We start from the raw sequence: 14,517 nt of genomic DNA, 5'->3' as shown, positions 1-14,517 counted from the left end.
AGTAAATGTTAAGAATAAATAAATAATACTATTAAGCTTCAAACTGTTGAGAATCACTAGTGAAGAGAAAGTAATTGATTAAAATGCACCCCCACCTCCTTGAAAATTACTCAAGGACAGGATCACCAATCACGCTTTTTTGTTAAACTAAACTACTTCTTCCCTATAAGTCCCAAATCTTTTTAAGTAAACTGGAGATAAAGTGTCTCAGCTGTTTTGTGACTCAATAATGCAAATGATTTAACCAGTTCCCTCTAATTTGAAGTTATGACACTGCTTATGCACTTTTTCTCTAGTCTTACTCCTTTGTGTAATTTTTAAAAATCACTGTGTCATAGGGCCTTGACTTTTCCATGAGTAGAACTGGCAACTAGGAGAGTGCTCCAGTTGATCACTCCTGTCATGACACCAAAGGTAGAAAGCGTCATAATAAAAACTTGACTACCTAACCAATTCAAAATTTTATTTAGTACTGTTAAAACAACAATAAAAGCTTTGAAGAACCAATTCTGTTCCTTCATAATAAAAAAAAGTGTTCATATAAATTTGAAGCTTTAAGCTATTTTATACTTAACTGACAAAGTGGTATATGTTTACAAGCATGTATTTAGATAAATAAGTTTATGCATTTTTGTGGAAATGCTTACCTTTCAGAAACAGCCTCATCATGATCCTGTGACAAATCAATCTTTTCACTTGCTTTTTCTGAAGGGTTAGAAGGTTCAGAGGTCACAGAAGTCTTTCTTTCATCTGCACTATTAACAAACTCTGGGTTCTTATCGAAATTCAGAGTCTCTGAATTTGCAACCTGTTAATTGGGTGAGGTAAAAGCATTTGAGCAAAGGGTTACTAATTGTGTCCACACAAAACTGATAGGTAAAATTTAACTTAGAAAATGTTCTTAAAAATAGTCTCGCATACAGACGGCAAAACGTATATTAAGTTATATGTATTTCAATAGCTGATGACTGTGACTGCTGTTTCTGTCAAAATGAATTTTAAAAAATACTTCAGAGAAATCAAAGTGATGATAGTACAAATTAACTTCCCAGCTTGAAGGAAGGAAAAACAAGCACCTGAGTCAGTGATTTTAAACCAGTGTGCCAAAAGAAAATTTAAAAGATGCAGTATGGGTGTGGGGCAAAGGGGAAAAGAATATCACAACTGTACTAGTACAAACAATAAAACATTAAGAGTTCCAGCCAAGATGGAGAAGTAGGTAGATGTGCTTAGCTTCCTCACAAACCAAAAGAAGGAAACAATCAATTTAAAAACAAAAAACAACCGCAACTGCCAGAATATTGAACTGTATGGAAGTCTGACAACCAAGGAGTTGAAGAAACATTCATCCAGACTGGTAGGAGGATGGAGACAGGTAGCCGGGGTGGAGAGGACCTGCAGCAAGGCAGAAATTGGCTAACTGGGTGGTCCCACATTTGCAGATGGATAAACCAGGAGGAACAACTGGAGAGTGAGACAGACCACACAACCCAGGGTTCCATCTTAGACAAAATAAAGCCTCAGAACCTTAGGTTTTAAAAACCTGTGAAAGTTATGGCAGTAGGAGAAACTGCCAGTCTCTTGAAAGGTGGGCAACAGCCAGGCAAGAGGCACTGCTCCCTTTCTGACCCCCTCCCCCAAATACAGTGCCACAGTGCAGCAAAGTGGGTTGCCCTGCCCTAGTGAATACCTAAGGCTCCACCCCTTACAATGTAACAGGTGCGCTGACAAATTGAGGAGACAAAGAAATATGGCCCAAATGAGAGAACAGATCAAAACTCCAGAAAAAGAACTAAGCAACAAGGAGATAGCCAACCTATCAGATGCAGAGTTCAAAACCCTGGTAATCTGGATGCTCACAGAAATGACTGAGTACAGCCATAAAATAAAGGAAGAAATGAAGGCTATACAAAGTGAAATAAAGAAAAATATACAGGGAACCAACAGTGAATAGAAGGAAACCAGTATGCAAGTCATCAGTTTGAAACAAAAGGAAGAAATAAACATTTAACCAGAACAGAAGAAACAAGAGTTCAAAAAAGTGAGGAGAGGCTTAGGAACCTCTGGGATAACTTTAAATGTTTCAACATCCCAATCATAGGGATGCCAGGAGGAGTAGAGGAAGAGCAAGAAACTGAAAACTTATTTTGAAAAATAGTGAAAGAAAACTTTCCCATTCTGGCAAAGAAAACAGATATACAAGTCCAGGAAGCTCAGAGAGTCCAAGACAGGCTGGACCCAAGGTGGAACACACCAGGACACATCATAATTAAATTACCCACAGTTAAAAGTAAGAAGAGAATCCTAAAAGCAGCAAGAGAAAAGAAGAGAGTTACCTACAAAGGAGTTTCCATAAGACTATCAGTTGATTTCTCAAAAGAAACCATGCAGGCAAGAAGGGGCTGGAAAGAAGTATTCAAAGTCATGAAAGGCAAGGACCTATACCTAAGATTACTCTATCCAGCAAAGCTATCATTTAGAATAGAAGGGCAGATAAAGTGCTTCTCAGACAAGGTAAAGTTAAAGAAGTTCATCATCACCAAGCCCATATTATAGGAAATGTTAAAGGGACTTATCCTAAGAAAGAGAAAATCAAAACTATTAACATTAAAATGACAACAAACTCACAACTATCAACAAGTGAACCTAAAAGAAACAAAATTAAAACAAACTAAGCAAATAACTAGGACAGGAACAGAATCACAGAAATGGAGATCACATGGAGGATATCAGTGGGTTGGGGGAAGGGAGAAGATGGGAGAAAAGGTACAGGGAATAAGAAGCATAACTAGTAGGCACAAAATAGACAGGGGGAGGTTAAGAATAGTATAGGAAATGGAGAAACCAAAGAACTTATAGGTATGACCTATGGACATGAACTAAGAGGGCAAGAATGCTGGAAGGAATGTGGGTACCAGGTGGAGGAGGATAATGGGGAGAAAAAAACTGGACAACTGTAATAGCATAATCAATAACATATACTTAAAAAAAACATTAAAAAATAAAGGAAAAAAGATGCAATAACTGACTAGTCAGCAGCGCTGACCTATTTGTCTTAGGCTGACAAAAAAATGACAAGAGTCAACACAACAATAGGTGTTTGGTGTGAATGAATCAGAATTATAGCTGTTTTTTGGTCATATAGGCAAAAAGTGTATTTTTGGCATGTTGCAGAATTAGTAGTTCATTGTACCATGAGATGAAAAAGGTTGAAAATCATTAAACTAAGTTATAAGAACTAATAAACATTAGAATTTAATGAAGAAATTTTTTCACTCTTGGTCACTTCTAGGAATGAGTGAAGACCAGACGTAAAGAAAATTTCAACTTGCTCTTCTAGTAAATGAGTTTTGTTTGAAACTTGAAGGTGAAACCTTTAGCCCATGCTTCAGCTGAGAACTTCCAGTATTTAAAATACATGTATATTAATCAATACAAAAGTATCATTTGATTGGCCAACTCATAGGCTTTTCTGATGGATAACATGAACTAAAATGCAGATATACAAAGGCAGATTTCTGAAATATTGTATTACATGTACAGATTTTATATGTAGAAATAGGTTCAGACACTGGAAAACAACAGTAAAAAACATACGTACTCTGTTAATTCCAGGACAATATGACATAGAGTCACTTTACCCTGCTCCTCCCTTCAAATCACAACTAAACGTCTTAGAATTAATTCAATGGATAATCATAAAATGCCTCTGAAAGGTAGAAAGAAGAGGGCAGGCTATGTGGGGACTTCAAGATGGAAGAGCAACACCACAAAATTACCTGAGTTTTCTTTTTATTGTCTACATATACTGCACTGCATGCTAGAAAAGCCAGGGACCTGTCCTCCCCAAACCCACAGCAGTGTTGGCTAGTCCCCCACTCCACACCTGCAGTGAATGCAGAATCAGCAGCTACATTCACTGCAGCAAGTGTCAGCTGGGTTCCTACCTGATACCTGCAGTAACAGCAGCTCTAACTGGCTTCAGTAGCAATGTTACCAAAAGCCAGCCAGGAACCAATCCCCAGAACTCCACACCCGGAAAAGCAGTGGGTCAAATCCACTGCAGTGTCAGTGGGGCCATCATCCCATACTTGGCACAATGGGAGTGGACTACCGAGGCACCAGCAGTGTCCCTGCTCCACATCTGGGGCAGCTGCAGGCCCAATCTACTGCAGTGGCAGCAACCATAATACACTTTCTGAACTTCCCACCCAACATCAGTGGAGAACCCAAGGCAGCATTTGGCAAGGATTGTGCAGGAGATCCAGTGGAGCCAGAAGGATAAAGCCAACCAGAAAATAGCACGGCAAAGATTCTGAAAAGTAAATTGTCACTGAACTATAACTCACATAAGAAGTCCAGGACCTACACACTAAATCTAAACATCTAAACAGGATTAACTACCTGCTGAAGGAGAGTCAAATGCCTAATCTCTTCAGAGCTCCATGACTGAATGCTCTGACCTTTTGACCTTCCTCAAGCACTATCAAAAGCTTGTCCTGATACACCATTGGCTTTCTCTACAGATGACATTTTAGGGTCTTTTGCAGAAAAAGATTTGCAGAAAAATCTGAATACACTCAGAATTTTCCAAATCAAGTCCTTCTGGATCGTTTTTTTGCTGAAGTGTTCCTCCTTCTACTTACCTCTTCCCTCTCACATTTTACTATAAAAAGCAAGAAACCAAGCCAAACCTTCAACACTTTGCTCAAAAATCTGTTAGGCTAATAAAAACCCAAGTTCATCATTTACAAGTCCTGTTTCCATATCACTGCAGGACACAATTCAGCTAAGCTTCCTGCCACTATGTAGCAAGAATCCTCTTTCCCCATTTCCTTTTGAGTCCTTACCAACTGTGCTTGTAAATGTCCATACTTCTACCAAGTCTTTTTATGAAGATTTAGATATTGTCTTTGACTATATAGGTTTTCTCTAAGGTGCTCCTCATTTCCTTTCTGAGCCCTCACTTGCAGTATTTACCATCTACATTTCTACTAAGAGTCTGCTCAAGGAAATCCAAGATTTAAAATAATTATGCTTAATATTCTTCCAGCCTCTACCCATTGCCCCATTCAAAATCCACCTTCACATTTTTAGTTATTTGTTAGAGCAGCATCCCACATGCCCTGGTAACACATTCTGTATTAGTTTCCTAAGGCCGCTGTAACAAATTACCACACACTGGATAGTTTAAAACAGAAATTTATTCCATCATAGTGTTGGAGGCCAGACATTTGAAATCAGTTTCACTAAGCCAAGACCAAGTTGCTTGCAGGGCTGTATCTCTTCTGGAGACTTCAGGGGAGAATCTGTTTCCTTTTCCCAGGTTTAGAAGCTGCCATCATTCTTTGGCAAACAGTCCCCTCCTCCATTTTCTGTGCAATCATTCCAACCTCTGCTTCCATTGTCCTATCTCTTTCTTCTGCTGTGACCTTCTTGACTCCTTTTAATAAGTACTCTTATGAATACTGAGCCCTCAAAATAAGCTTCCCATCTAAAAGGTCCTTCTACCATGTAAAGTATGATATTCACAGGTTGTGAGGATTAGGTCATATACATCTTTTCATGGCTCTTATTCACCATTCTCAGTCACTGTGGCACAATTAACACAAAAGTGACATGTAGAGAACATTATACCCAGTATTCTTTTCAAGTATACATGAAACATTCACCAAGGGAAACTATATCTTGGACTACAAAAGTATGTATCAATTAACTGTCAAGACTGAAATTTTACATAGTGTGTTCTTGGACCAAAATGAAATTGAGTATCAGTAAAAATAACACACCTAGAGGAGTATCAAATGTTTGGAAATTAAATACGCACTTCTAAATAGTCCGTGAGTCAAAGAACAATACTATAGGGAAATCAGAATTTTTTTGAATTGATAGAAAACAAAAATACAATTTATCAAATATGATATTGTAGTCTCTACACCGAGAAGATGCTTAGAAGGTACTAAGAAAAAGCAGTGCTTAGAAGGAAATTCATAGCTTTAAATATTTTCTAGCAGAAAAGGTTAAAAATTAATGCTATTTCTCTCTTAAGAAGCCGGAAAAAGAAGAAAAAATTATATCCAAAGTAAGAGGAAGAACCTAATAAAAAACAGAAAATATACAAGTGATAGAGAATTAGTAAGATTTTAAGAATACCTAGCAAGACTGATTAAGGAAAAAACAGCTTACAAGTATCAGAAATGTAACAGAATATATCACTACAGGTCTACAAATATTAAAGAGACAAGGGAATTTAATTTTACCAATAATTTTATGCTGAAACATTCAACAACTTAGATAAAATGAATGAATTCCTTTCAAAAAATAGCCTACAAGACTGATACAAAATGAAATAAAAATATCTGAATTGCCTTACACCTATTAATTGAATTTTGAAGATAAAGTCTTCCCATAAAGAAAACTCAGAGGTGGACACTATCAAACATTTAAGGAAGTAATAAAAATCTTACACACTTTTAGAAAATAGGGGAGGGAATACTTCCCAATTCATTTACTGAGGCTAGCATAAATATAATACCAAGGTGAATAAAGACACTACAAGAAAAAAAATTCAGTGAATGTGTACTGAAGAATATATTTGAATTTTACATAAAAATATAAACAGATACTAACCTCTACTTAATGATACCTATGTTAACTTGTTTTATGTATACATTGTATTTTGATACAAAATATATTCGTACTTAATGTATCATACCTAAAGATGGCTTAAGGGATGACTAGGTTGACAGATAATGAGAAAAATAAATATATTAAAATAGTAAAGGTGGAATTTAGGTGCTGAGCATACAAGTGTTCGCTGTAAAATTATTTCAGCTTTGCTGTATATGTTTCATCATGATAAAATCATGGTGAGGGAGATAGTCTAGACAATCACAAATCACCTCTCTACTTGCTTTATTAAAGTAATACACATGGCATTTACTTTTGGCTACCTAAGGGTATCATCCCCAGAGATAAAGTTATAGGAATACTCTAGTTATCAATTTATTATCTTTCAATTCCTCTGAGTTTTGAAACATATTCATTCCTTATAATCCAACTACTATAATGTAAGCCAAAAAAGCTAGTGAAACTCCTATGTGTTTATACCAACCTTACAGGCTGTATTACTGGATAACATGTTTGGATCCAAATAATTCCTTTGAGATAACAATAGTTTTTTAATACGTCTTTGAAGTTTTGCTATTTTTGCCTAGAAGAGAAAAACAAGTAAATATGCAACTAGAGTACTAAAAATATATAGAGATGGAGAGAAAACTATTTTCCAAAGTAGTTTTGTGAGACTTAAGCATCCACCCAAATAAATGAGAAATTCTTATATAAGCCAAAGATTTAAATCCTACTGAAGAATGGATAAAGATATGGTATATATACAATGGCATATTATGCAGCCATTAAAAAAGAAAATACTGTCATTTGTAACAAAATGAATGAAACTTTAGGGTGTTATGGCTAAGTGAAATAAGTCACAGAGAAAAGGACAAAATTGTATTTATTTCACTCAAACAAAACAAAAACAAACTCTTAGTTATGGGCAACAGAGTGGTGGTGGTTACAAAAGGGGAAGGGTAGGATGGAGAAGGGCTAAATGGGTAAAGTGAGTCAAATGTATGGTGATGGATGGAAGCTAGACTTTTGGTGGTAAGTGCAATACAATGTATACAGACAATAAGTTATGTTATACATCTGAACCTTATGTTATAAACCAATGATATCTCAATTTAAAAAAATCATGTTTGATGCTTGTATGACATTCTAGAATAGAAAATAAAAACACCAAACTTCTAATTGGTCCGTAATAAAATTAATGTTGGTACAAACACCAATCAGCAAGTAGCCCTAAAAGAGTAAACACACACACACACCCGCCCTCCCCGCCCCCTCAGGCCCTTGAAACTGGTTGTATAAGCTCTAATACAGAATATATTTTGAATTAAAAGAAACTGCCCATGTATTAAGCCTGTCAACTGACACAGAATAACTGATATTTCTAAAAGTATTTGTCAAGGACCAATATTGCTGTGATGTAATCAATTCTTTACTATAGAAATCTGGTACCTCAGGTTTGTGGCCAGGGATCATATTTGGGTCTGCTTTATTGTTTTCCTTTCCTATAAAATATCACCAAATTCTACTTTTTAAAAGGACTCAAACAAAATCAAATGAAATTAGAAACTTACGATGAGTTCATCAGCTATTGCTTCATGTTTATTCCTGCACTGTATCTTCCCAATGCGTTCAGTCAATTCTCTCAGTTTGTTATCAAATAGTTTGTAATTTATACTACAGATCTCCTGTTGAATCAAATGTCTGACCTAGAATTTTAAAATAAAAACCAAAACACCCCACGTTTCAAAGTTAAAAGCAATTTTATTCTCTTCTGCTTAAAAACAGCTTTGCTCTTTTCTTGATTTTCTGTAACCAATACATTTATATATTTATATTATTATACCAGTAAGTTTTATAAAACTTGAATATCAAATTCAGCAAAACACACCTAATAAATTTATTCTCATAGAGCTATTTTTGGTTTTCTATAGTTTCAGTTGAATTCCATAATACATATTAAAGGGCAATAAAAGCCTATATCCCATTTATATTTTTTAATGATCATAACTTAAACCTACTATTCCATTGAAAGGAACTCCACTTATCTGAAAAACAGAGCCCAATGAAAATGGTTAGTTGGGCTCTAGTAGAGATGAGCAAATTATGAAAGTTTGACCCTTGAACCTGTCATTAACAGTTATATGACCTTTGGGAAATCACAACATCTCTGAGCTTCATTTTCCTTGTCCACAAATGGGTAGGCAATACAATATTGAACGAGGGATGCTCATAGGATTTTTATAAGAACATAAAAAGACAATATGCGGAAGAGCTCCAAAAGATAAAAAACAATGAATAATATGAAAGAATATAGAAGATAATCTTTATAATTTTTTGGGGGGTGACTTTCTTATTGTTAAAATTGGAGAGACAATTATGTGGTGACTCATGTTATCTGGCATAATGCATGCTATTCTAATAGATCATGATAGCTATAACATGAAACACTGATCTATTTCATTATCTGGCTATTTTTTAGAAAATCAACTGGCATATTTTCAAAAAGCATAATTAATCTCAAAGCCGAATGATATGAACAGTTCTGATTAGAGATACATTCAGAAACATCTACTGTAGTTATTTGGTCAATATGTATGGTCTTGTGAGCGACTTTTGAAACAGAGAAGGTAGTCTACTATAATGACAAAACCAGTCATAATACATTTCAAGTATTTAATAGTAATATTTACAACTTTATCCTAATATCTTGCTTCTTGGTGCTCAAAATTGAAACAGAAAGTTTCCACCTTAAACTCTTTTATACTGGTATCACTTGGATGATTTGCCACATATTCAATAATTTTGATTATTCCCAAGGTTTTCCTTCCCATTTTCAATTGTTCTTGCTTTTCAACACTATTTTCTACTTGATTTCTTCTGTAATGCTTCATTAACACTTCAATAGTATCTCAGCATTATACATGATTGTCATTACTTTCACAACTCTTAAATATTTGATTAAAGTAATACATGTTTAAAATGTGTTATGTAAATAAATACTTAGGAACACATACTATTTTCATCGACAGCCATTACCTGTCACCCATGTGTGGTTTTTATGGATTATTTCATGCTTGCAAGTTCACTAGCTTGGGTCAATATGTGAAGTTCATACCCAGATGAACCTTGGCGACAGATCTATGTTTTGAATGTGGGAATACTGTTTTGCTAACAAGCAAAAACCATACACTTTTTGTCAAACTTCCCTGGTGAGGAAGAACCACACAGACACTTGTTAAAATCACAAATTCCTAGGCCCTCTCCTGGATTCATCAAACAGAATGTCCTAGAAAGGGGACTGAAAAGTTACATAATTAACAGGTATCGCTAATGATTCTTACCAGTTAAGTTTGAGAAATGAGCAGCCTAAAACAACAGTCTTCAACTACTAGTGAGACCAAGAAACCACAACTGAAACAAGTACTCCTGGTGATTCAGATGGAGACAGACTCTGATAATTTGATTATTTTGGATTAAATGCCACAAAAGGGTAATTATTTTTGGTTAGATTGGACATTTGTGCCCATTTAGTGGTGGTGTTCTGCATACAGAAGACAGACACAATAACCTCCACCAAGTACCTCCCAAATGTCTTCTGCCAATAGTAATGTGTCCATATTATAAAATCAGATGGCAGTCCTAGGTACAATTTGGAGATGACAAAGTGGCCTATAGGAGGGAGAAAGCCTGGCAATTGTATATCCCCAATGTGCCTCAACTTTCTAATATGGTGGGTAGAGTAACAAACTTGGATATTAGAAGAAAAACCCCTCTATCTCAGTAATTTTTATTAGAATGAACTAGGCAAAGATCCTTAAGAAATCTCAAAAGAAGGGTCAACAGCTCCAGCACTCTCTCAGGAGGGAAGAACAATGTCAGAATGGGAGACCCTATTCCACTGGGATTCAATCAAGAAAAAACAAACAGATGTAGTTTAGAAAGTTTACTCTTTGGACAGAAATCAAAACATCAAATGAGGGCAAGCTAGGTTAGCTACTTAGAGATAGGTAAGAAGAAAGGAATTAGCTAAAATCCAAGTTGTTTCTGGAGACTGTGCAAAGAACTTCAATGTGGGCAGTAGGGGTGGGGCAGGAAGATAAATAACATTCCCTAAACGTCACTGGGAAGGACTATTTTCTGTGTTAACTTGGACCGGCTATTTTGTGAGGCAGATAGTAGTGAATGAAAACCCTGATTTTTCCATGCCAGTGAAATGAAAACTTTCAAGGATTAGAGTGATTTTGTCTTTATCTGTCCATATCAGACCTTATTTCTGAATTCAGTCACTGGGAATAAGCCCCAGTAAAGATCCCCAACCTTTTGCTTATATCCAGCGCTTATGATAATTCTGCTACCTCTTCCCTGCAAACGATGGAACATTTACATATTCTTAGTGTTTCTTTTGGTCTTCCTGGAAGTAGGAGGAAGTAGAAAGGGAAAAACTGTTGACTCATCTGTTAAGCTGGTTTTGCATGAGTCTTTCAAAAAGACTTCCAGATATTATGTAAATACACATTCATAAAATATATAACTATATAATTGTAATGATCTATTTTAGAAAACAGCTGTTTTTGTTTCTCATGCAGTTAGCAGGATAGTTTGAATTGGGACTTTTTTTGTTTGTTTCATTACAGCCTACAAGGCATTAATTTACTACTTAATGACTTTTAGCTGTGGCATTCTAGTGGTAACTGTACAGTAAAATAGCAAACCGGGATGATCAAAACAGGGCCTACTAAAATTGAATCTCATTATTCAGAGTTGATCAGACATGTATGGAAACTGTAATACAATGAGATGATATGGGGCAAAAATGAAAAGCAAAGCATGCATATAATGATATTATAAAGCAAAATGTCAGATAACAACAGCATCTCTGTGTAAACTTGGAAATTAGGGCAAGTAAGCCTGAATGTAACAGGACTTTGCAATGAACTTTTGGGTTGTCTGACATAGGGAATAGTGATCAACTGTGATAATGTCTACAAACAGCTACAGATGCAGACCAAAGAACCCCATGGCCAGTACAAAATAGATTTTTCAGCAAAGCTCAAGGTCTTGCAGTATCTGACTCACGAAGACATTTAAATATAATGTTGACCTAAAGCCCCTTCTCTTTCTACCAGAGCACTCTACCTTGGTTACTCTGCATAGGATCATTCTCAAGAAACAAGAAATATTTTGGAAATGTAAATAATTAGATAATTTAGTTTTTTGAAAATAAATCCATCCAATAACCCCTAATAACTCCATCTGCTAATTCAGTTTTTATATACCAGCTTTGCATCAAGTGAAAATCATCTGTACTAAATCACTGTGGAGATTAACTTATCATTTTTAATCAAAAGTAAAAGTTTCTGAAAAAATATTTAAGTCCCAATATTTTACCTGTTCCAGCAATGCTGTTTGCTTTTCCAGAGCTACACAAATATTTTCATTAATTTGCTCTGAAGTTTTCATGCGCTTAACATTTTCTTTGTTTTCTGTAAACATCCTCTTCTTTTGATTATGGCCTTGGGGAGATGGAAAGATCAGAGATAAAAATATTCCTTCTAATGAAGGAAACAGGGAAATTCCTTAATTTAGGGACTTTCTAAGCAAATGAAAAAACTAAAATGTGACCATGGTAGAAATTTTTAGATAATGTGATTGTATAAAAAATTGCAACAATCTAGGTGTTTTTTTTTTAAATGAATACCCTAGGTAGGGGTCTGGTCTCAGACACACATTCCCTTCAACTTTATTTAATACACATGTAACATCATTTTAATACTGGCAAAAACTGAATAAACTATATCATTTAATCCTCTATATGTTTTTAGTTACTTAAGTGGCCACAATATTTTTATGAAGTTACTTAGGCAGTCCTATGTATTTTTAAGAGGTGATCGTATTTTTAAGCAATTTTAAATTCACCTTGTTAAATGATCATTCTGTATTCTAGACAAGAACACAAGATTTATCCTATAGAATCAGTTTTTTCTTACATTAATTACCTAACAAAAAGTCTACTTCTAATGAAATATGCTTTAGGTATTTTAATGATTTCATAACACTAAAACTGCATTGAGTAAGTATTTGATATGTTCTCTCACTCTACACACACATGTATGTACATATGTATATATTCTTATCTATCAGCTCATACTTGGCATGTGATTTACAGGTCAATACTATGAAAAATAAAATAGGTTCACTAACAATTAAAAAAAAACCCACTCTCTCTCAACTAGCCTCCTATTAATCTAATAAATGAAACTTTAAAATAAGAAAGTACATAGATGAAATAAACCAAACAAATGCCATGAACTACCTTTTTTTTTTGCATTCTCAAGGAAAAGTGACTGATTTCTTCTTTGACAGAATTTACTTCCCTTTGGACATAGAAGATACATTTCCCCACCCCACCAAGAATGGTTCTGAAACAAGATATTCTGAAATAATTATTGTCATTGTCTACTTTCTTTCCTATATAGGGTGGAAAAAAGGTATATTTACAGTTATGAGTGTGCAAAACAGTTTACTCTTGTATAATTATTTTTAATTATTGTATTATTTTCCTTGCAAGCAATTTATAAGCCTACTTTTTCCCCACCTTGTATACTGTTTCTACACTTGAGACTGTAAAATCCCCCCAAAAACTATTTTGATTTGCACAAAAGGTGTACAAATATACACTTACTGTTACTCCTATCTGTGTCAAGTGATGACAGCCATGTTGAGTCTGTATTTTCACAATTTGAAATGCTGGAATGACAGGTTCTACACGATTCTTCACCTTTCATACTGTCAGCAGTACAGTTACTAGAAATGACTGAATTCGCCACCATAGATGTTTTATCAACAGGAACAAATTGGGTGTCTGAACTTAAAATCACAATGTCATTTTGCCTTTTATATTGTGTTTCTAATTGGGAAACCATCTTGTCAACTCTCTTATCATCCAAGGTATTGATTGCTGTAGACTTTGGCATTTGAACTATACCACTCAATACACTGTGTGGAGGACTAATGGATTTCAGATTACAATCCACGTTGTGTTGTTCAAAAAAGGATCTTGTTACATTTCCCTGATATTCAAAATGGTTTTCAGAAGTGTTTTGTGAATCTTTTGCATCTTGTGTAGACAGTTTCCTGGGAGATTCTATTGGTTTATTTGGCTTTTGGTAGAGGGATACAACTTGTTCTTCAATGTACTGAAATCTTGTTTCCAAACCAAATTCTAGTGGTTTTATTAAATTCTGAGAAACTCCGTTACATTTCTGTGAGCATACTGAATTTTTGGTAGCGTCCAATGAGAGAGCATCATTTTCAGAATGTCTACACTTGTTATTTATAACACCAATACTTGAATTTTGATTATCACTTGACATATTATTCCCAATTGCTGCTGTTTTCAGTGCTTCAATATTCTTTGACTTATTGAGGATCTCTATTTGCTTCCGGCAACTGGCAGGCATTGTTTTTTTTGCTTTTAGTATCTTCCGTTTACTTCTATCTGGACTTGCCATCTTTCATATCCTAGAATTTAAGATACCATATTTAAATGCATTTCTCCAGAAGACTAAAAATTAACATTTATTTTAAATATTAAAACAATGTTGACTTCAAATAGAAAAAAATACCCAGGACTAAATTTAACCAAGAATGTAGAAGACCTATACTTGAAAAATTATAAGACACTGAAGAAAGAAATAGAAGAAGATACAAATAAGTGGAAGATATACCATGTTCATGGATAGGAAGAACTGACATCATTAAAATGTCCATACTACCCAAAACAATCTATAGATTCAATGCAGTTTCTAACAAGATACCAATGATGTATTTCACAGAAACAGAACAAATATTCCTAAAACTTATATGGAACCACAAAAGACCCCGAAT

General features: G+C 34.9%; 1 protein-coding gene across 1 annotated transcript in view; it reads right to left on the bottom strand.

The window, feature by feature from the left end:
* The window catches only part of ATF7IP2 (activating transcription factor 7 interacting protein 2), a 42,977-nt gene extending 28,826 nt beyond the window's left edge, over positions 1-14,151 (bottom strand). Inside the window, exons 1-5 of the mRNA XM_054589229.1 lie at positions 13,313-14,151; positions 12,019-12,143; positions 8,202-8,336; positions 7,115-7,213; positions 648-808 (exon numbers count right to left, since the gene is read on the bottom strand). Coding sequence (XP_054445204.1) covers positions 648-808; positions 7,115-7,213; positions 8,202-8,336; positions 12,019-12,143; positions 13,313-14,141 — 1,349 coding nt within the window. The 5' untranslated portion in view covers positions 14,142-14,151. The remainder of the gene's footprint in view (positions 1-647; positions 809-7,114; positions 7,214-8,201; positions 8,337-12,018; positions 12,144-13,312) is intronic.
* Positions 14,152-14,517: the final 366 nt, after the last annotated feature.

This window comes from Pteronotus mesoamericanus, unplaced genomic scaffold (genome assembly GCF_021234165.1).
Source record: "Pteronotus mesoamericanus isolate MK-2021 breed Mesoamerican mustached bat unplaced genomic scaffold, CSHL_Meso_final scaffold_167, whole genome shotgun sequence".
NCBI classification, from domain to species: Eukaryota; Metazoa; Chordata; class Mammalia; order Chiroptera; family Mormoopidae; genus Pteronotus; species Pteronotus mesoamericanus.
This window is presented reverse-complemented; position numbering and strand designations above follow the sequence as displayed.